General features: G+C 34.3%; 2 protein-coding genes and 1 long non-coding RNA gene across 5 annotated transcripts; 2 read left to right on the top strand and 1 right to left on the bottom strand.

Moving 5' to 3' along the window:
- Positions 1-113: 113 nt before the first annotated feature.
- Positions 114-11,168, bottom strand: LOC141362981 (uncharacterized). Its single transcript, XR_012368507.1, has 2 exons — positions 10,884-11,168; positions 114-5,002 (listed from the first exon to the last, which is right to left on the bottom strand). It is a non-coding gene; the product is annotated as an uncharacterized lncRNA (long non-coding RNA).
- On the top strand, positions 6,306-15,523 carry LOC129453020 (uncharacterized). The gene is made up of 5 exons (XM_055217083.2): positions 6,306-6,639; positions 12,833-13,159; positions 13,245-13,562; positions 13,653-13,781; positions 14,589-15,523. The coding sequence occupies exons 1-5, from the start codon at positions 6,600-6,602 to the stop codon at positions 14,636-14,638; spliced, it is 864 nt and encodes a 287-aa protein (XP_055073058.2). The 5' UTR covers positions 6,306-6,599; the 3' UTR covers positions 14,639-15,523.
- Positions 15,524-15,666: 143 nt separating this feature from the next.
- Positions 15,667-23,851, top strand: LOC129452682 (uncharacterized). Of its 3 annotated transcripts, none has more exons than XM_055216684.2 (5): positions 15,667-16,054; positions 21,526-21,885; positions 22,099-22,485; positions 23,115-23,225; positions 23,626-23,851. In XM_055216684.2, exons 1-5 carry the CDS (start codon positions 16,015-16,017, stop codon positions 23,703-23,705), a joined length of 978 nt encoding a protein of 325 aa, XP_055072659.2. In that variant the 5' UTR covers positions 15,667-16,014; the 3' UTR covers positions 23,706-23,851. The 3 variants fall into 3 exon arrangements, with proteins under 3 accessions (XP_055072659.2, XP_055072660.2, XP_055072661.2); XM_055216685.2 differs by having other exon boundaries at positions 23,118-23,225; XM_055216686.2 differs by having other exon boundaries at positions 15,669-16,054; positions 21,541-21,885.
- The last annotated feature ends 50 nt before the right edge of the window (positions 23,852-23,901 follow it).

The raw sequence follows: 23,901 nt of genomic DNA on the forward strand, positions 1-23,901 counted from the left end.
TACTAATATGACACAATACAACAAGCTTTCATTCTTTAAAGTGTTATTAAAGATATCTAGTCAACACCTTTACTCTTTGCCCAATAAATAAATAAATAAGTAGACATCATAAATGTAAGTATTGGTCTTTTATTAAAAAAAACTGAACACAAAATGAACTGTGTACAACAATAACTTTTACAGTGTTACAAAGCAATATGTGTATTTCAACACCTTTTAAAATACAAATGTTTTAGAGTAGGATACAGCAGGGGTTTTCAAACTGGGGTCCCTGGACCCCTAGAAGGTTCTAAGGGGTCCACAGTACATTTTAAGGGAAAAAAGACAAAAAAAAGTAAAAGTCTACACTGCAAAAAATGACTTTCTTACTTCGTACTTTTGTCTTGTTTTCAGAAAAAAAATCAATATCTAAAAATTCTTAAATCAATATTAATAATTTTTTCCAGAGAAAAAATATACAATTTAAGTGAATTTGTGCTTTTAAGTGAATTTGTGCTTTTTTGTGCTTTGAGTTTTTTGAATGAAGTGTTTAAGAAAAAAGTTCAATATTCGTTTTCTCACCCCATTGGCAGACATTAGCTTGTTTTAATCACAAATTCACTTAAATTTGATGTTGTTGTTTTTTGTCTAAAAACTACAATTATGTTCAAAGGTTACTTTGCTTATCAAGAAAAAAATGCTTAATTTTTTTTTATATTTGTTCTGTAAACAAGACAAAATTACTAAGGGAGAAAGTCATTTTTTGCAGTGTATGTGAAGCCAATTCACTGTTGTTATAATATCCTTACTATTTATCTAACACAGTTTAAATGTTTCTTTATAAAAAAATATGGATATTTTAGAAAAGGGGTCTCTCACTTGTTAATTATAAAATGTATCATATGTGGAGGTTTGATAACCCCGGGCATACAATACAGCTTACAGCAGTTCTGAAGATATTCACAAGATAGAAAATTATTACACTACAGTTTCCTCAATTAGTTCCTTAATTAAATTAATTGAAATGGGGCAAAGCTCAGTTTGTTAAATCTTGTGTAAAGATCAGTGTTACACAGCCCTATTTCTTAAAGTTCTCCAAAATCTCATTTATCTGACACACCCATTCAGGTCTTTCAAGCTTATGGAGCCAATAAGTCAATTCAGGTGAAGCAACTGTGAAATCTTGGATTTCCCCAAAGAAACAGGGTGGTGAAATATTGCTTTAGGGACTTCTTGAAAACATTGAATCACATTATGAATTTGATACTGAATGCTCAAACACAACAAACTCATAATAGTTTTTTATGTTTATGCTTTTATATGTCATAATCCCAGATAGCATTGAAACAATGTTAAAAATCGTTGATTTGACAATGTTAATACCACTGAATCAATACCATGTTCGCACCCTCCATTAATATTGAAAAAAATATTACATTTCAACAAATCACCATTACCATGATCAGTATTTGCTTTAGTTGGGCCCTTGACTCTCGTGTTTTAATGGTAAGTTTTCTTTGGCTGTTGAAGCAGTGTTTTAAAATACATCTGCTATTGCGAAGAAAACAAAGATCTAATGTTATCAAGTAGTTTAATTCTTGTAAATATACCTAAATAATAATAATAAAATACTGTTAAAGATGTGTAAGAAATGGATATTACAGTTTTATTTGGAAAGGTGACTAAGGTGTCAGGTCTGTTATTTTGAGAATTATAAAAACACATGTAGAAGGTTAAACTACTGACATCATGAATCGGTCTATGAATCTCATCAATGGTGATGATCAACAAAAGAAAGCTTCACGCTGCAAAGAATATCATTGCAGTAATAAACTAATTTATGACTCCCAGCATTCATTGCAGTTGATCGTTTTATCGGAATTTGTTTGATGATTGTCACAATTGTTGAGATTTCTAGGATAAGTAATGATGTCTGAATGTGTCAGCAATTTTTCTGCTTATTTTGTCACAGTGGATTTACGAACCAGGGGTGCGTTTCCCGAACAACGACGTAACTCGCTGCTGAACCACCATAGTACGATGCATAGTTGGAGAAACGAACTACCTTGTCACAACTGTTTCCCGAAAGCATAGAAACTTTGTTGCACATTCGTCTTTCAACCATGTTGGTTTAACAACATAGTTGATGATGTCACGTGGGAGGTGAAGTACTAATTAATCTGTGCAAATCGATTTAATGTCAGATTACTGCTGTAAATAACATATATTGCATCGGAAGACTGATTTTGTTATCATGATTTAGTTGTGATTTAGATCTGTGGTTTAATTTTAAAATAATTTAATTCACGCGCAAGTTCCCTCTTACGTCACTCCTCCCAGGGATTTCCCCAGAGTCTTAAAGCTCGTAGGCTGCGCTCATGCGCAGTTTCAAATGCAGCGCTTTAATTCTGTTTACAAACTTAAAGACATAAAATAAAATTGTAATATATTTAGAATGATGGATACACATTGTACTACATGCTTTTTGTTTATTTTGTTCAAAAGCATGATTAACATAAGTCTACATATTATAGTAACAAGGAACGATGCTTCTAATGACAGGTAAAGAGCTGTCATTCAAACCACATAACTTTGCGATGCAACTTGTTCGTTTGAACTTTAAATCGTTTAACTTTGTCGGTAACGATGAAACTTACACTGAAAAAAATGATTCATTGAATTTAATCCATTTTTTTTTAAAGGTAAGTGGTTGCAATCAATTTATTTAAGCTACATTTAAACAAAAAAGATTAGTAAAGTAAAATAAAATATAAAACTTTTGTTTAAATGTGGCTTAAATAAATTGATTGCAACCACTTTCCTTAAAAAAATTGATTAAATTCAATGAATAATTTTTTTCAGTTTACGACAGTAGTTGGCTAACGATGCTTTCGGGAAACGCTCCCCAGAACAATTATAATGGTAAAAAAAATGGATCAACATAATCATGTAAAGCAGCTTAATTTTATATCATCTTTCTTCATAAAAAGCAGTTTCAACTTAACTTTGAAATAGGGCTGCACGATTCAAGCTAAAATGTGAATCACGATTTTTCCATTGAACTGAGATCCCGATTCTCTCACCCGATTCTCTTTTTTTACAAAAACATTTATTATGCACTTAACTAAAAAAACGTGCTACAGGACTTTCAGTTATAATAACGTGTCTTAAAAGTCTGTTTTTCTTATTTTAGACTTCTTTAAATTTAGAGTAATTTAAAATTTGTTAGCTGTTAAATTGCACCTGTGCTTTTTGTACTATCAAACTGGCCAACCTTAAAACTTTAAAAACACTAACGTTAAACCTTTAAAAGACTAAACGATCAACATTTTGAGGCATCAGAGAGAAACGCAGACATGTAACAATCTTCCCCTCATGCTAAAAACCCTTTTTTATGGGGAATCTGAAGGTTGCAGCCTCTCTGGAGGTCGCATTTCTAAGATGCGCATCATAATTTCAGAATATTAACAATTAACGTTATAAAGATGACTAATATTTTTAGTTAATAATAAATTGTTGAAGTATGTTTATGACTTGCGAATGTAATGCTCCGTTAACTCAAATGAACGATGACGTATACAGCCTGCATATGCGACCTCCGGAGGTTCCAGCCTTCCGATTTAGAAAGGTCCTGAGGTAAATAATTTCCTTGCCTTCTTTCGGAACCAATGTTGTTGCATCTTCACTTTCTCCGTTCGGCGTTCGCTACCAGGATTTTCCACAATGACGCTCGTTTATCCTCTCTTTTTTTGTGAAAATTGCCGCTCCAAATCCACCAAGTAAACGACTGTGTTTAGGTCTGCCGCCTTGTTATACGTCACGCGAGTGACAGCGGAACGCCGCAAATGAGATGAGAGAGAGGAAAGAAACGATCGGGTCTGATTGGTGAATGAATTAACACAGTCTCACCCCATGTCGTCAATATTTGACGACACTTGACCATTCGTCAATATGTGACGCAGAGGGTATACCTTTCGCGTCATTTTTTGACGAACTGGGGACTTCAATACTATTACGTCCGTTGCATTCTCTTCTCCTATTTTCTTACCATTTTCGCGTCGGTTTAGGGTTAGATTTACATAATGACATCCCTACCCAAACCTAACTCTAACCCCAACGCCAGGTGACAACTGTTTCTAACCCCAACGCCAGGTGACAACTGTTTAATTTCGCGTACACTGTTTAATTTCGCGTACACTGTTTAATTTCGCGTAATCTAACCCTAAACCGACGCGAAAATGGTAAGAAAATAGGAGAAGAGAATGCAACGGACGTAATAGTATTGAAGTCCCCAGTTCGTCAAAAAATGACGCGAAAGGTATACCCTCCGCGTCACATATTGACGAATGGTCAAGTGTCGTCAATATGGGTGAGACTGACCTGAATGAATAGGGTTTGGTTTTACCCTGTAAGAGTGTGTGTTAGCAAGTTTGACTGATATTCTTGGATTGTAATGTAAATACGTGAACACGTAAACGCAGAATCTGAATACAGGGAAATACTGTATATGCAAGTGAATCGCCGTCATTTAAAATGAGGATCGCATATATGTATGAATCGAGATCCTGATTCTTTTTCGATTAATCGTGCAGCCCTACTTTGAAACACATCTTTCTTTTCCAATGCACATGCATTTCAACATAAACACATACAGACACTTAAAAAAAAGAATAGAAAGATTTAACTTAGTGAATGTCAAGAGTCAAGGACTCAGCTAAAGCAAACACTGATCATAATAATGGTGGTTTGTTTAAATTTCAATATTTTTTCAATATTTATGGAGGGTGCAAACGTTGGAATTAACTTTGACAAATCAACTGTTTTTAACATTGTTTCAATGGTTGCATGCTATCTTGGAATATGTTTAATAGCTTTTATGAAATTCAGACTGATATATTTACATGCATTAATAATTTAGGTGCATTAAAATGTCTTTCTTTTCAGTTTAATCTTCACTCAGTCATCTCTTATAATGCTGCTATTGGGACCTGATGAGTGAAACTGCAGTTGAGATGCTCTGGATCTGCAAAAAAAACGCACAAAAACAAGATATTCATAAGAATAAGACATTTAAAATATCAAGTATTTTAAAGGTCTTTTTTCTATGGAAAAGGACCATAGATCATAGTAATAGGAGATGACAATAGGCTATACCATTTAGTCAGTTTGGACTATTATTTTCATTTTTTGATAAAAATCTCTATTAAATGAATAAATGGCGTTTATGTAAGTATCTATACAGAATCTAACTGTTATTGTGGAGTAGGTCTATTGATCATATTTGTACTGCATATCTGATTATAGTAGATTTTAAGTATAGCTTATTAATTGATAGATTGTGGCAATACTGCTTTAAAATCATCTAGTGTTTAAGTTATTAATGTGTAAAGCAATGTTTTGTAACCTGTAAATAAAGAGAATATCCAAATACATCAAGAAATTTAACAAGAATGCCATAAAGACTACATTGTAAGACAAAACAGACTGACTGCATGACTCCATGACTGACAGACAAAACTTCTTAAAAGTGCTCAGTCCAATTAATAAACCATAAAATAACAGATTTTTCTTCAAAATTTAGTTTTTAATGTTTTTTGGTGCAATAAATCAACATTGGATGAAATATATATGTGTGTGACATGCATAACACTAAACGCTTAAACCATGTTTCCTGGCAGGAAGCATGTACAAGAAGAATAACAAAGGACCAAAGACAAAGCCTTGTGGCATGCCAGATTCTATACGTTAGGTTTGACAGCTCCTACTTAACACAACGCAAGTAGCAGTGATCTGACAGATAAAAGCTTAAGCAGGCCAGCTCCTGTCGACAATTGGCAACGTGCATCTCAAGTTCCCCCATAAGGAATGTTGTGGTCTGTGGGGGTCAAAGGAAGGCCAAAGGTCCTGTAGTAGTACTAGAATTACAGCCCCAAGTGTGTGCTAAAAATGTGACATTTTTACGCTGACAAGTGTAGTGTATGTAGGCTACTAAAAACCTGACTACTGTTCTTCCCGGACATAAAATCTCTGTGGTTAAAAGCATATTCAGGTGTTGACGATTTCTTTTAAAATTTTGCCACGAAAGAAAGAAGATATGAAATATGTATATAATACTTTATTCATAATTAAGATATGATTTAATAAGTACAGTTTAACATTTCACGTGACACACTTTAACTAAATGTATTTAATCTAACGGTTTTCTGGTGGTGGATGTGAGCTAGGCCTAGGTCAGGTCTGGTCAGGTCGGTGCAGATCTCAAAGAAGCAGCAGTGTTATACAAAGTGAATGTTGGGTGCGCATGTGCTAGTGTTGAACGCTAGGTGGCGTTTAGAGCTCGTGTCGTGTCACGTTACCTGGCAGACGGAAGATTCAGCCATTTCGAGCAAGTGCTCTTCGCTTCACCTCTGTCTTTTACAAGATAATCAATTTAAAATACAAATCTCACGGAAATCTGCGTACACATTTAATTCAGTTCGTCGCTCATCGGTGTGGTTTTTAATAACTGTCGCTATTTGTCATTGTGGGTGCGGCTCTGATAGGGCAAAACGGATTTATACGGATATTTATACCTACAATTTTTACGTTTTTCACCTGTTTTCTTCATCTACGCAATCAACATGATACGTCCATATCTGCTCGTCTTACTACTCGTGCACGGTAAGTTAAATGTTCAATTTATGCTTGTAACGTTACTTTCAATTTTATTTAATCGAACCGGAAATAGAAAATGCGCATTGTCTTTAAAACGCGTCTTTTCACATTCCTTTAGCCTCGCAACGTATATATGGTGACTATATTTATTTACCTGTTTTACAGAGTATGTGAAATGTTTATGCGTTTACTTCTAAAGCTATGGTTTATATTTAGTCCTCGCATCGGCTTCAAGTTCAGGCCTTAAAAAAATACCCTAAGGTCGCTTAATGTCGGGAATAAACCACGAATGTATTATGATTGCGGATTATTCAAATAAACGCGTTATTTCTGAGTTTTTTTTATTTATCGTTTAGTTTATGAACGTTAACAGCATGCCTGATGTGTTTTTGCATATTATTATCCATTTGTAGAATATATTTTATTTATGTTTTATGTTATATTACGTGTCAGATATATTTTTGTACACCGATTATAGTTGTTATTGTTTTAAGAGGCTATAATAACCTTGATAAATTTTGTTAATAGCCCTTATGGTCAAATGTCATATTGCAACGTCATTTAAGTGATAAACGGTTTCGGTTTATAGTTGGACGCCATTGCATGTGTCTACAAGTACGCATATATTGTAATGTAATTCAGTGTAATGAATGTACTGTATCGGTGCATATAGCGCTTTTTATGAAATATTGCTGCGTCACCTACGACGTGAGTTTACGTTGATAATTTCAATAACATTCTGGCTATTATAAAGATAATTTAACAGTCATTCATTTGCTATGATATGAAATATTTACAAACCACTATTTGTTATAATACCCAATATTATTAAATAGTAGCGGTTTTAATAAATACCAATGTAAACATCAATTTTAATATAAACTACTATTATTTCGTAAAATGTTAAAATAGTACGATATTACATTAAAACAGCCTGTAGGGAAATTATGTTTTTATTATCGTAAAAGTGTTATTATTTGTGTACTACACACATTATGGCTAATTTGTGTTTACCATGGTTAAATAGTACGATATTACATTAAAACAGCCTGTAGGGAAATTATGTTTTTATTACCGTAAAAGTGTTATTATTTGTGTACTACACACATTATGGCTAATTTGTGTTTACCATGGCTAATTTGTGTTTACCATAGTTTGATAAAACAAAAAACATGGTTATTTTTAATAGGGGACCACATGCGATTTGTACAGAAATACTTTCAGTTATTGAAAACTATATTTGCAATGCATAACTAGTAGTCAGCAACATGAAGACTTGTGTGACTGGATTGTTTAATAATTTTGTCTATGCAAAGATACATAGGATTTCTCATGTCAAGCTTTGTTGCTTTTTTCTGGATATTGTTATATGCACCAGTGTCATTAATGTGTCAGACATGTCTGTGCTGGAGTTTGATATGTATTGAGCTGTGGTTCTTGGTTGGTAGTATTCTCATCACATACGTTTCTAGCGAGTAAACTAGAAACAATGAGATGATGTTTGTTAATAAATGACAGCTGTTAATCATTAAAAGTAGGAAGCTCAGACTCTTCTGCAGACTCTTATCTTATCCAACATTTTATGACTTTAAAGTTAAATGATTGTAGCTTAAAAAATTTTGCACAGCCTGGATAAACTGGTCTGACTGACTCTACCACATTTTTACATTAACAGTTATTTATTAGTAAAAATATTAATCATGTGTAATACAGTACATAATCCTGAGCTTACTTGGATTGGATGAGCCAGGTCTATTAACATGTATTAGGCTTTATTAACTTGACTGGTCACGTGTTAAGTAATCAATTTACAGAAATTCCAGAATAAGCATTATTTGCAGGATTTGTGTTAATGAATGCTATTTTTGAACTGGGGAGAAAATTCAGACTTCTGCAACTTGCAGTATATTTTAGGGATGCGGCAACCGAAACTATTTGGCAAAAAAGTATCCAAAGAAAGCCTTTCGTTGTTTGGCCAAATTAGTGAAAAGACAGAATGAATTTAACCAAATAAAAGCGTTTTTGATAATGTGCTCAGTTAGCAAACAGTGTAAAGTGAGAGGCACGTGGCTTTATAAATGCAGCAAACATATGTCGACAGTGTGTCTGTGAAACATGCATTCTTGCTTTTTTCGACCAAACAGTTTCAGTTGCCAGGAATTCTGTGCATCTGTATATTTAATAGATTGTCTCTTTAATAAACTGACATTTCAGTATAGACGTGGATATAATGAAACACTGAGGCTTGAGTTAAACTTAAGAGCACATTAGACAGGAATGGCTTACGTGTCCAAACATGACTGACATTTAACCAGCAACCTCAGGCACAACCAAATAATCTGAACTCATGTTCAAACACCAAACTGCAGAACCACAATAGTGGTTCTCAATCTTTTAGGCATGCGGCTCCCGCCCCCATGCATCTCATGTGCGACCCCAAAGCAAATGTATGACATAAAACATTACAAAACTTTAAATTTGAATTAAGCAAAACATATTAAACATATACAGTGTAGTGCTGTTGCTGAGTAGCCTTATTTTTCTGAAATTTAATTACACACAATTTATGAGAGATAAATTAATTTATTTTATGAATATCATAAAACTGGGGCCCCTAGTTTGAAAACCACTAAATAAAGCCTACTCTCACATCTCAAAATGCTTGCATTAAATTAAAAAAAAACTACAGTAAATGTTTACTGTCATGATGATCTTTAAATTTGATTTATATTGCTTTGATCATAAACACAAACTTAATATTAATTTGTCTTTTTTGTAATAAGCTCAGATTCATTTATGATACAATTCTACTGTTGTTTGACAGGGTTAAATGTGGGTTTGTCTTTGAAAATAGCCGAATCAAAGGGTCTTTTGTCTTTAATGTTAGACATTAAAGGGGCTTTTAAGAGCCGTGAGGAGTCCGTTTCTCACAGCAGATACTCATAGATGTTTCTCTTGTTGTTGTGAATGAATGGAGGATTAGATGCATCATAGTACCATATGAGAACATTACCATGATAAACTTCAGTACACTGGATTAATGGCTGCTTAATGTTGGGCTTAGCCATAATCCAAGCAAACAACAGTAATAACCGTATCAATTTTTTATTTTTTTTGCAGTATATTTGATCTGTTTATGTGATTCATCCAAAATAATAATAAAAAGATACAAAAAATTCTTGTATACTACAGAAATTTAGAAATCAAACATTTGCACATACGAACGCATATTGTTGTGACTCTATTATTTACTGTAATCATCTTATTATCAAATATATTACTATCTCAGAATAAAATGTAATTTTTATCTCTTTGAAGTTAGCACATTTGCATGCATTCTAGCTCTAGCATCATGCTGTACCGTTAGAGCTAAAGACACATTCTGTGATTCTTTTCTATACATTATATTTAATTTTCACACCCCATATCATCTTGTATTACCAATGACACAATGCAATATGCCCATTTCATTGACAGCTGTCAAAATTGGCTCAAAATGTGACATCTTTATTCTGGTTAGTTTATCTAGATATTGCAGTGCTTTGCCTTTACATTGCTTAAAACTGATGTTCAGAATATTTTTATCGATTTTAATCATACACATGGATGATGTGATTTATGCATATAGTTATTTCTCTGTTTTAGTTGACACACTATTCATTTCGTAACAGCCATGCGGCATGTAACGCCCTTGAGGGCAAGTAAACGAGGTTGTCACGTGTTTCCTGTTACTTTTCTTAGCGCTGTTGTGCACGGACCAATCACAGTCGTTTGTGCCCTTTGACTCAAGTTTTTGTAGGCAATGCAGGGGTGGTTTCGCTTTTTTCAAGAGTGGTATTCAGAGATAATAATACGTTTAAATAATAATAATTTCTTATCTACAATAGTTTTAAGCATGACTGACAGAGGAAATGCTCCACATTGAGAGTTTGCGTCTGTGAGCCGCGCAGCGCGCCCTCCTGGCGGCACTTTGTATTTAAAATATAAGGCACTAACCGCCCAAACCACAACTACCCCAGCAGAGGGTAAATATCCAAACAAATGCCCCTGACTCACAGATTAATACATATATCTGTGGTTATCGATTATATTGTTAAGCGAATACAGTTACTACGATTAACTTTAACAGTGAATTCAGGACATTAACGTTACGTTTCGGATGACAGATTTCAGGTCAGACGTTTGACGTGACAACAAAGGGCATTTCAAAACAGCGTCAGTCTGTTAAAAGGTTAACTTATTTCTCTTACCAGGTTACAGTAGTTTGTTGAATATCCGTCACACTGAAACGTCTTTATTATGTATTTCCCCCGCAACTGCATCTTACGTACAGAACTAACTTATATCATTAAAATAACATTAATATAGCACATATATAAATCCATAACGTCAATATTAAACTGCCTGTATAATATAACATACGAATTACATAATCCTTTACATTAAAACTGAAGTAAAATTAAATCCCGATGGTGGTGAAGCAGCAGTACAGTAAGTCCATCATACAGTTTCATTTTTAATATCGTTGCGTTGGAGTTTCCGCATTCGTCCCCTACTCGCGCTCCACAATCTCGCGAGATTTCACTTTGAACTTGAATATCAAACATAAGTGTATCGGGAGAAACATCAGCTGTATTTGATTAATTTGCGTCAAAATATATTACATTTGTATTAAGAGACCGCAATATATAAAGCATTGATATCATGATTGAACATTAGTCATTTTATCATTTACAGATTTGAAATTTACCACGGTTTTATTATAGTAAACGTGTAATAACGTGTTTTTGCCGGATGAATCATTTGTATTTCTATAGTTTTACTTAAAATATAGTAGTTAAACTACAGTTACTATAGTAAGACAGAGGTAAATATGTGGTTACCATGGTTTTACTACAAATACTATGGTAAAACCACAATTATAAGACTATACATTTGTTTATTGTTTTTTTAATCTAAAGTAGCCTATGCCTGCATTAATCCTTTTATCATTTACAGTTTGTAAAGTTCCTCATGAATATTTACCATGGTTTTATTATAGTAAACGTGTAGTAACTGTGTTTTTGGCGGATTTATAATCATTTGTATTTCTATAGTTTTACTCAAATATAGTGGGTAAACTATGGTTACTATAGTAAATATGTGGTTACAATTATACATGCATATTTTGTATAAGACTAAATTTGATTATTTCATTTTGTTTTTTGTTTTCATCTGAAATATGCCTATATAAAGTACATTTTAGTAAAAAATCTAGTTTGTTCTTATTTGGCAAATAAGGTAGAAATGGCTTTGCTATTGTATTAAAACCATAGTAACCACAAATTTACCATTTTCTTAGCTTGATATTAAGAATGTTTTATTATATTTATATGCATATTTATTATGATTCTGCTGATTGACCATTAATCCGTTTATCATTTACAGTTTGTGAATTTCCTCATTAAAATTAACCACAGTTTTATTATAGTTAACATGTAGTTACTAATTTTACTAAAAATGTAATGATTAAACTACGGTTAATATAGTAAGACAGTGGTAAATATGTGGTTACCATTATAAGTGCAGTTTTTTTTATATGAATATACATTTTATTTATTTATTTATTTATTTCATCTGAAATATGTCTATATTAATATCAAAACACATTTTAGTAAACAGTCTATTTTTTTGGCAAATAAGATGGAAAAGCAATTCAAAAAGGTTTTGCTACAGTATCCATTGTATTTAAACCATAGTAACAATAAATTTAACATTGTCTAACGACCCACAAGTTTGATATTTGTAATTAAACTTCAATTCAATTCAATTTTATTTATATAGCGCTTTTCACAAATGTTAATTGTTGCAAAGCAGCTTTACATGAGTAGATGTAAAGGAGAACACAGAAAATCAATAGATAATATTAGCAGTAGAACATAGCGGCTAAGGTTAAACCGTACAAGCAAGCGTATTAATAGTCTTACAGTTTGTAAAGTTCCTCATGAATATTTACCATGGTTTTATTATAGTAAAACTATGCCTATACATCAAGTAACAAATCTGCCAAACAACATATAGTTACTACACTTTTACTATAGTAGAAGCACAGGTAATACTTTATAATTAAACATACAGAAATAACATACAGAGGTTTGTCAATATGCATACAGTAACTTATTAAATCTAAATGTTTTTCATGTTTCTGTTTGTTTTGCAGATGTGTTTGGTTGTGTTACAGATGAAGTTATGACACCAGATGTGATGGAGGGCGAGTCTGTTACTCTTGACTCTTGTTTTCCCAAAATACAGACCGAAGATGAGTGGGAGTGGAAGTTTGGTGGCCCTGACGGTGTTACTATAGTTAAAAATGGTTTAATATATGACACCGTTGATGGGATATTCAATAACCGACTGCAGCTGAACAGTCAGACCGGAGATCTCACCATTAGAAACACCAGAATCAAACACTCTGGAGTTTATGATCTAAAGATCTTCAACAGCACACACACACGTGAACACAAGAAATTCAATCTTACTGTTCTCGGTGAGAAACTTGAGTCTTTCTATGTAAATATAGACTGAGGTGATGAATGGTTTTCATCAAAAGTTAAATATTTGTTTGTTTTCAGATCCGATTCCTCCGAAAGTGTTTGCGGTGGAGGGAGAATCTGTTATTGTGACTCATGACGTCGCTTGCGTACAGAAATACAATTTGATCAGGTGGATGTATGAAACAACTCTCATCGCTAAAATCAAAAGAGATCCGAACTCCAACCAAACGTGTTGTAAAGATCCGTTAGAGAGAAAATTCATGGGCAGACTAAAGTTAGATGATCAGACTGGATATCTCACCATCACAAACCTCACAACCACAGACGCTGGACTTTATAAACTACAGTTGATAAACAATGTTCCCAAATACAGGACGTATCGTCTTATAGTTAGTGGTGAGTAAAATCAAATCTTCATGTTCAATAAATCATCTGCTTTATACAGACCGTAAGGTATTTATTTGTGTCTTTGTGAATCTGTTGTAGGGTCAGGTTCGTCAACACGTATGATAGTAGGGATCTGTGTCGGGGTCGTGCTCGTGCTCGTGGGGGGGTTGGTGGCGGTGGTGATCTTTTGGAATAAAAGTTACCGCAAAACTAAACCAAAACACAAAGGCAAGTATGGATGACCGTGAATAATGCTTTAACATGTATTGTTGTAATTTATTGACTTGTAATTATAATAAACTGATAAGTTTGTTCTTTCTGTGCCAATGAACATTTATGCAATAGAAATTTAGTAAAAAATAGTAAATATTAAACAAAAGCAATAGCAAGTGACCCTATAAATATTGATGAGCCAGGTTGGGTCTGTACCCAAGTACATTTTTGCTTTTTATTCTTCTGGTTTATTACCAGTTGGTAATTGCGTATTATAGGACCAGTAGGCTTACACTGCAAAAATGGCTTTCTTACTTAGTATTTTGTCTTGTTTTCAGTACAAATCCTTAAATCAAGATGTATTTTCTTGATAATCAAAAATGACCTAAGAAAATAAGTCAAGTTGTTAGACAAAAAAATACAATTTAAGTGAATTTGTGCTTAAAACAAGCAAAAATGGGCTAAGAAAAATATCTTGAAATAAGTTACATTTTTTCTTAAACATTTAATTCAATAAATATTTTCTTACCCCATTGGCAGATTTTTTTAAGCACAAATACACTTAACTTTGATATTTTTGTCTAAAAGCTTTTACCATTTTTTCAGGTAATTTTGCTCATCAAGAAAATGCATCTTAATTTAAGATTTTTTTATATTTGTACTGAAAACCAGACAAAATACCAAGAGTTTTTTTTTTGCATGTAAGACCATATATGTTCATTCATAAAGATGATTAATATTATGAGTTTATCTTGACGATTACATGATGTGCAGCATCACTGCTCCTATCTAACATCTATAACTCTTTTTGGTTTCTTACAGTGGTCCTTAATGAGGATGATGGTGAAGTTAAAGCATCAGTTTGTGGTTAATAACATCAACTCGCTGTGTGCTGTAGATGTGCTTTTGAAGGGCATCTCCGGTTGCATTTATTGCTGATGTTAAAATTTAAATGTTTTTTTTTTATTTCTTTATGTCTATCGGTTGGTGTTTGACTTGCTCATGCTTCATGTTGTGGGACTGCCGATATAAAAGTTCTAATGAAAAACATCATGCTATAATGTATAATGCCTATAAGCAGCTGTTTTTGATGAGTAGTTGTGTTCCTGAGTCACAGCTACTGAATGTAAATACTGTCTTGCGAGCGGATGTAAAGACGCCAGGACACTTTGCTTTTTTAGTATCACATAGGCTGTGTTTTCAGTTATAATTGATCTGCATTCATGCTGATGTTACTCTGGCCGTTTCTCAATCCGAAGGCTGCATCCTCCGGAGGTCGCATATGCAAACGTCATAGCTGGTTTATTTAAGTTAACAGAGCATTACATTCGCAAGTCATAAGCTTATAACAACACTTTAGGATTAACTAAGATTAATAGTCAACTTTATAATTGTTAATATTCTGAATTAAGATAGTCTTGATGACGTATGCAGCCTAGAAATGCGACCTCCGGAGGGTGCAGTCTTCGGATTGAGCAACGGCCTTTATTGAGATGTATATACACTACTGGCCTCTAGTGGACAATCGATGAACATGCCTATTTTTTCCGTTTTCAGTCCATCTTAATTGTTTACATTTTTAAAGTGATTTTTTATTGAAATTCATTGTGTAATATAATTGCCAAATTTACTTTTTATTACAAACTCCTTAAGTTTCCTTTTTGTTTATGTATAGTCCAATTGCCTTGACTTTTTTGGTTCTCATGTGTTTATACATGACTCATAATTCAGCTCGAATTAAAGATCTTTGTTCTATATTGTTTTTGTTTTGTTTTTTTAATAAAAAGAGAAATAAGTAAACGTTGAAGGGTTCAGTTCATGAGACTGTGAGGGTTGTAATATCTACACTACACGTGTAAATGGGAAATACAACAACACAAATTCATAAACATCGAGATAACAATCCAATAGCACAGAGGAACCGAATTTGTTGTACAGACCGTGTGCTACAGTATCGTGATGTTTCCTCACTATGTGTCGCTGTGATGAGACTGCAGACCTGACGTTTACCTGAGATTTAACATCAATACACAAATACAACCGCTTTTCATTTAGCATTAAAAACAGATTTGTTTTGTTTCATTTTCGAAGAGATCTCGATTAATATCAGTGAGTTAAAATCTCTCTTCAGTGTTTTTCTCTGTTCTGCGTTTCCGGTGCGGCTTCGACTGTAAACCAGCAGAATCGGACTTTAGCTTATTAATAACATCACCTGACCTGATCTTGCATACAGTGAGTCTACTGCATTATGAAGAAAACAATACATCTCATTGTTTTATTGTTTGCAGGTAAGTAAATTATTTAATTTATTCACACTTTCGGTTTCATTCTGAACTCGTGGTACTACATATTTGTCATAGTTTGAACATATTAAAAGGCTACTAATCGGGCGGGTTGGTATCAATTTGTCTAACCAGAGGTTTACTGCAAATATCAATTTGCTCGTGGTTATTTTGCGTTCACTGTTCGAGGCCATACAGAGCAAATCGATCGATGAATAACCTCAAGTATCGCGAGATCTGATTGTAGGTTCTTGAATCTCTGTGATGTCAGATGCCGCTCCGTCTGCGCAGGCGTGTTTGAAGTCGAACACGCCTAATGATTTGGCAATTTTAAAATCTAATGTTACTGTCAGTTATGTATACATAATCTCTTGTATTTCTTTCTTTCATCTTGTGATAAAAATGTTATATTGCTTGTTTATTTGTTATTCTCAGTAATAATACAAATAATTAATTTATTTGCATGCAGATTTAAATATCTATCTCTATCTTGATTATTTATTTGTATTGTTGATCCTAATGTGTCTTTCTGTATTCATATTTATTTTAAGTTGGTTTTAAAGGGATAGTTCACTTTTAAATGAAAATTGCTCATCCTCATGTTGTTCTAAACCTGTATGATTTTGTTATGATGAACACAAAAAAAAGATATTTTAAGAAATGATGGTAGTAAACACACAGCAGTAAGTGACCATAGACTTCCATAGTAGGAAAAAAATATTTTGAAGTATTGTGATAATTGAATAATAAAATGTTTTGATAAATGACGGTAAGCACACAGTTGACAGTACCCATTAAATTCCATCATATTTTTTATTCCTACTATGGCAGTCTATGGTCACTTACTCCTGTGTTTACCATCATTTCTCAAAATATCTTCTTTTGTGTGCATCAGAAAAAAGAAATTCATACAGGTTTAGAACAACACGAGGATGAGTAAATGATGACAGAATTTTCATTTTAAAGTGAACTATCCCTTTGAAGAATTTATTTTGATTGACTTATATTTAAAGGGGACATTTCACAAGACTTTTTTAAAGATGTTTAAAAAACTCTTTAAGTGTCCCCAAGAGTATGTATGTGAAGTTTTACTTTGAAATACCACATAGATAATGTTAAAATTGCTACTTTGTATGTGTGCGCAAAAATGTGCCATTTTTAGGTGTGTCCTTTTCAAAGGATTAGTCCATTTTCTTAAAACAAAAATTCTGATAATTTACTCACCACCATGACATCCAAAATGTTGTCTTTCTTTATATAAACTTTATTACAGGCTCTAGGCCCAACATCAAGACATACAGAAGGAATAAATACATAAACACATAAAAACTAAGGCTGGGATAAGATTAGTCGTGATTAATTGCATACAAAATAAAAGTGCTTTTTGGCATAATATATGAGTGTGTGCTGTGTGTAATTATTATGTACATATAAATACACACACATTTATGTATGCATTGTAGAAACATTTACATATATATGTATATATTTATTTATTTATTTATATATATTCTATATTATATATACATTTTAAAAAATTATATATAAAGTTAAAAAATCTGACATGAATATATGTATGTGTGTGTTTTTAAATATACACAATAATTACACACAGTACACACACATATATTATGCAAAAAATAACTTTTATTTTGTATGCGATTAATCACGATGAATCTTTTCCCAGCCCTAATAAAAACATACTTTGATTCATGAGAGTCTTAACTGGCACCCATACCAATGTTTCCACAAATATGATTGATATTTAACTGAACTGCACCTGGGGCTTGTGAATAAAATTTTGAGACTCATCAAGTCTGGACATGAACTTAAACATTAGGTTCCTCAATAGAGCCTGTAAAGTGCTTAGCCCTGAAGTCCCAAAGCACTTGCATTGCTACTCCTGGGCTTTTTCAGCAGTTTCCTCAGGCATTATATGCCACCTGAAGTTTGCGCATGGTCTCCTTTTTGTAGTTGACCCACAATGGGGCTGCATACAATGGGGTGCAGTATGCACGAAACAAGCTCACTTTCACATCATCAGAACAGTGATGGAATTTCCGGACTAACATGTTTGCTTGAACATACAACATTCGTCTGTTCCTATACATATCTGCATCATCTTCCATCCTGTCAGTGATGAGGTGCCCAAGATATTTCATACAGCTGCTGGAACCCAACAGTTGGGGTGCTGGGGACATACATCAGATGGTTTAACAGAGTGTTCCCTATCAGACAACCTGTCTTACACTTCCCCAACTGTTTCGACAGGCTGTGCATGTATAGTTTGAACAGGATAAAATCGCAGCACAAAAGTGCCTTCAGGCCACAATAGCTCTGGATTATACATTTCACACACTTCTTTGCACTCGGCTTTGTAAAGTTTCTATCTTTTGACAAGTTACATCACGCACAAGTTTATTTTTCATGTAACTAGACAAAGTCTCAGGGTTTAAATCAGGTGAGAATTTTGTTGCAAATACACTCACCAGCTTAGATTTATTGACTTGGATGTCTCCAGCAGTACCAGCCCCAACAATGCCACCAGTTTTCTTCCCTTTGGGAGGATGCAGACGTGGTTTGGCCTTAAATGAAGCATTTTCGGGGACCTTTTTCCAACGGCTGTTGCTCCTCTTGTCCTGAACCAAGTTCCAGGGTGGGATAGCTGCCACTAGAGGTCCGAACCCGACGTGCATAAATAAAAATTTTTTAAAGAAAGACCCGACCTGAGACAAACCCGAGAAAATTAGACCCGAGTCCGACCCGAACTAGTGAATAAAAAATTTTAACCCGACTGGAACCGAATGTAAACGTCACTGACGTGTGTGCATTCTGCAGACCCACGCGCAGCTGTCAGACAGAAAGAAACTCCGGTGGCCTTGCAACCAATTTGGCGAGCTGCTCCATTCGTTTTACTTTGTTATCTGACGACGACACCAACGTAACCGCTAAAATGTACATTTGTAATTGACTGACATGTTTGTCTCAACAAAAATGAACCTTCCGACAACCACACAATGTCGCAAGCGCTCTTGGCAAACAGATGAGAGGTTTGAAAAGGACATTGACGCACACAGGCGAGAGAGTTCCTGTCTTCTCGGGTCCGTTCAGAAAAAACACATTCATTTTTAAATTACCCGAGACCCGATGCCGCTATTATTGTACCCGACCCGTGTCCGAGGCACATGTGAAACTTTTAGACCCGAGCCCGATCGGGTCTCGGGTCGGACCTCGGGTTTTCGGATCTAAGTGGACCCGTGAAGACCTCTAGCTGCCACGCCACTCCACGTGACATGAGGGTCTCCCTTTGCGGTGCTGACTGGCCAATCCAGGCCCAAGGAGGAAATCTCTACCTTCTGCCTTGAGTCTTTCTCGCTGGTCTCGCCCTCCATGCCAACTTGGGTCTTCTCACAGACCTGTGGAGGAGACGATCTCTGACTTGTTACAGGCTTGTTGGTTTGGAAAATAGGCCCTCTCTCCAGATTCAGTCTAGGCTGCTCAAAAGCACCCATCCAAAATGATCCACAGCCATCAAAACAATATCGTCCTGTTTCACAGTTTTGATCTTAATAGAAAGAAAGTTTAAAGGTCACGTTCTCCCTGATACCATTTTTAAACCCTAGTTAGTGTGTAATGTTGCTATAATAGCATAAATAATACCTGTAAAATGATAAAGCTCAAAGTTCACTGCCAGGCGATATATTTTCTTCAATAGAATTCCGCATTAAAAGCCTACAACAAACGGTCGGTTTGGACTACAGCCCTCTATTTCCTGCTTTAATGACGTCGTTGACTAAACTCCGCCCACATACGTCAGTCACCAGCTTTGGCTCCTACGGCTCTGCTAAGCTAAGCTGCTATTGAATCACACCACACTAAACAAACTACACAATCAGAACTCGATACGTATTTCTGAAGGAGGGACTTCACAGAACAAGGAAGACATCAGCCTGTTTTGAGGACAGTGAAAACAGCACTAAACAGATAAATTGTGTGAAAAATACCGCATTTTTTGACACGTGAAACATGAACACATGTTATATTGCCCACTATAAACACAATCAAAACTTCAAAATCACAGACAGAACGGGAGCTTTAAAAACTCATCTTCCACAACCATTTTCCCTGTATTTGTGCGGTAGATTTCAGGTTTTGTTCGAATTTTACTTCTGCCTGCAGCATCTGCACATGCAGCGGCGGCCATTTTGTTATAATTTTTGTTCAGTTGAGAAGAAATGAGTTTTTTTGAGGAAAACATTCCAGAATTTTTCTCATTTTAATGGACTTTAACATGGACCCCAATACTTAACAGTTTTTATGCAGTTTAAAATTGCAGCTTCAAAGGACTCTAAACGATCTCAAATGAGGCATAAGGGTCTTATCTAGCGAAACGATTGTCATTTTTGGCAAGAAAAATAAAAATATGCACTTTTAAACCACAACTTCTCGTCTTCCTCCGGCTGTGTGACGAGCCAGCGCGACCTCACGTAATTGCATAATAGTATCATTCCACATACAACAACGTCTGAACGGTTCTCTTTCTCCACACTTGTAAACACTGGGGCGTAGTTTCACATTCGTCATTCGTGACCTCGTGACGTGATGACGTGTTACGTGAGGTCGCGCTGGTGCATCACAGGACCAGAGGGAGAAGAAAAGTTGTGAAGTTGTGGTTTAAAACAAAAATGACAATCGTTTTGCTAGATAAGATCCTTATGCCTCGTTTGAGATCGTTTAGAGTCTTTTGAAGCTGCAATTTTAAACTGCATTAAAACTGTTAAGTATTGGGGTCCATATTAAAGTCCATTAAACGAGAAAAATCCTGGAAAGTTTCCTCAAAAAAACATAATTTCTTCTCGACTGAACAAAGAAAGACATCAACCTTTTGAATGACATGGTGGTGAGTAAATTATCTGGATTTTTTTAAGAAAATGGATTAATCATTTAAATGCAAATGAGCTGATGATAAAGCAAACACTGATCACCATAATTGTGGTTTGTTGAAATTGAAACTCAATTATGCTGTCAATTATTTTCTCTCTCACTCTCTCTATCTATCTCTCTATCTATCTCTCTCTGCACTAAATGGCAGTGTTGATGGTGCAGATTAAGGAGTGGTATTATTATAAGGAGATCCCTGTTTGACATCACAAGGGGAGCCAAATTTCAATGACTTATTTTTTCCTGCATCAGTGGTATAAAAACCTTATAATGAACTGTATTGTTTTTATTACCTTAGATGTGTTTTTATCTACAAACAACACAGGTGTCCTTACATGGAAGTTCCCATTTTGCACCGCCATGTTTCTACAGTAGCCCTAAATGGACAAACTATAGTGCGTTTTGTCACCACTGTATTTTGTCTTAGACGACAACAGGGTTGTTCTGTGGCTACCGTAGCTTCTCTATGCGTTTTGGTCTTTAAAAAAAACATTTTTGATAAATAGAAATTCTATCAGATTTCAATGGAGTAGCAGTGTTTGTGTCTGCAGGTGTATTTGGTGTTGATACTGATGAAGCGAAGATGATGTCAGTGATGGAGGGAGATTCAGTCACTTTAAACCCGTGTGTTAAGGATACCATCCAGAAAGATGTTATACGGTGGAGATTTGTAGCCTCGCGTGTTGCCGAGAAGGAAATGAATAAAAAGCCCTCTGATGGCATCACTCTATATGATGGTGTTGATGGGATATTCAGAAACAGATTGCATGTGGATCCTCAGACTGGATCTCTCACCATCAAAAACATCAGGACCAACCACTCAGGACTTTATGAAGCTGAGCTGACCTCCATTAAATCTGGAACAATCAGAAAACTCTTCAATGTCACTGTTATTGGTGAGCATGTTTCTGAACTATTTAAAAACTAAATATGCAAAAGATTTCTATCGTGACATATAATGTGACAACATGCCCCAATGTAGGTCAGCTGTCATATGAGCTGTAGTCTTTATCAAGGATTATAAAAGTTTATACAAAAATATAATAAAACTGAAGCCCCAGTCTCTTCCACATGAGTATCGTGTTGATCTGTGTCTGTTTGTACCGCAGGTGTGTTTGATCCACATTCATATCAACTGAAGTCAGTGTCAGTAATGGAGGGAACATCTGTCCAACTTAAAACTTATGTTACAGTGAAGAAAAATGATCTGATGCTATGGAAGTTTGGAAATGCCCCCAAACAATGCTCGTACAATTCGATCCATCACTACCCGTGTCTCAGCGATCTCACTGATATAGCCAAACTGGTCGGAGAAACTCAAGAGATCTCACTAGATAATGGTGAAGATCAGCTATTCACTGATAATCTCTCGCTGGACAAGCAGACTGGAGATCTGACCATCAGAAATACCAGAACTCAACACACCGGATATTATGTTCTACAGATCAGCGGAAACAATGATACTCGCTACAGGGCATTCAGTGTTACTGTCAGTGGTAAGTATATATTCATCTAATTATTATATATGCTACTTTATATTAAATTAAATATAATTGTAGATTTTTCAGAGCCTTTAGTTATGACAAATAACATCAATGTCCAGAATATTGTTTTTTTTCCATTTTCATCATCTCAGTCAGATGTATCTGTAAAATGCAGTTCTTATGTGTTAAAAATAATAATTTTGTTAATAATTATATTAATGTTTACAGTGATTGTTCATTCTTGTTATTTAGGTATGTGTGTAAGACATATGGTTAAATATAAGATCTTCATTATAAATCACTTTAAAATTCAAATCAAAGAGATTAAAGCCTCTGGCAAGCATTACATAATATATATTTTTTTATATATACCTCTGGTGATGATGAACATTAATCAAAATAGGAAATTCTAGACATATGAAACACTGACATCTGCTGGTGAGATTTTGCCATTACAAGTGCAGACATCTCATTCAACAATTATTATACATTTATTTTCAAGTTATGTTGCTGTTTATTAAACACATATAAATGTATTATATAAAGGTGTAAGTTTTTCTTAATCAAAAGTGTATATTTACTGTATGTGATCTGTTATGAGTATCTTATGGCTTCAGTAATATAATGTGTGTTTGTTTTAGCAGGTACAGAATCACAGCCGTGTTCAAAATGGAAGACACTCACTATAGTTTTCTCTGTATTGGGTTGTCTAGCTGCACTTGCAGTTGGTATAATCTGTCACTGCAAGAACAGTAAGTAACAGTTTATGTTTTACTGATCATACTGGTTATACTGGTTATAAATCCTTGTACTGAATGCCTACTGTATGTAATTATTGCGTAACGTTTCATGTCAATAAAAATTAATTTTAACTTAAAGAATATATACAAGATAAAAAACATTATTCATTTTTAACACAATACTAATACACCATTTGAACAGAATATTTTTTTACATAAACATCAAAGTGTGTTTAACTTTGCATTTGTGATTTTTGTTAATCATTTCTTTTTTCTCTATTTATGTTATAAATAAATGCATTTGGCTGAGTTTTAATACTTCGTCTTTACCAAAAGGTGTAAATGAAATATGGTCTTTTATTATATTATTTTGTGTGTGTGTGTGTGTGTGTTTATTATTTTTTTCTTATAGATTCCACAAAAAGAAAACTGAATAATGCAAAAGATGAGACACAAGAACTGAATGAGACAAAGAGTCAAAGTTCTCCTTAGTATAACCTTAAGTTTGTTCAACATCCGCAACGCTTAAAGCAAATGTCAAACATATATGCTTTGCTTTCATGTGATTCATGTTTGTATTTTTTATTAAAAAAATGGAGCAGCTCTTGACTGATAAATAAATGAGAATGTACATATTATATACAGTACTGTAAGATGCATTTCTGTAAATATTCTCTATACTTTTATA

This window comes from Misgurnus anguillicaudatus, unplaced genomic scaffold, assembly GCF_027580225.2.
Source record: "Misgurnus anguillicaudatus unplaced genomic scaffold, ASM2758022v2 HiC_scaffold_31, whole genome shotgun sequence".
Taxonomy (NCBI): domain Eukaryota; kingdom Metazoa; phylum Chordata; class Actinopteri; order Cypriniformes; family Cobitidae; genus Misgurnus; species Misgurnus anguillicaudatus.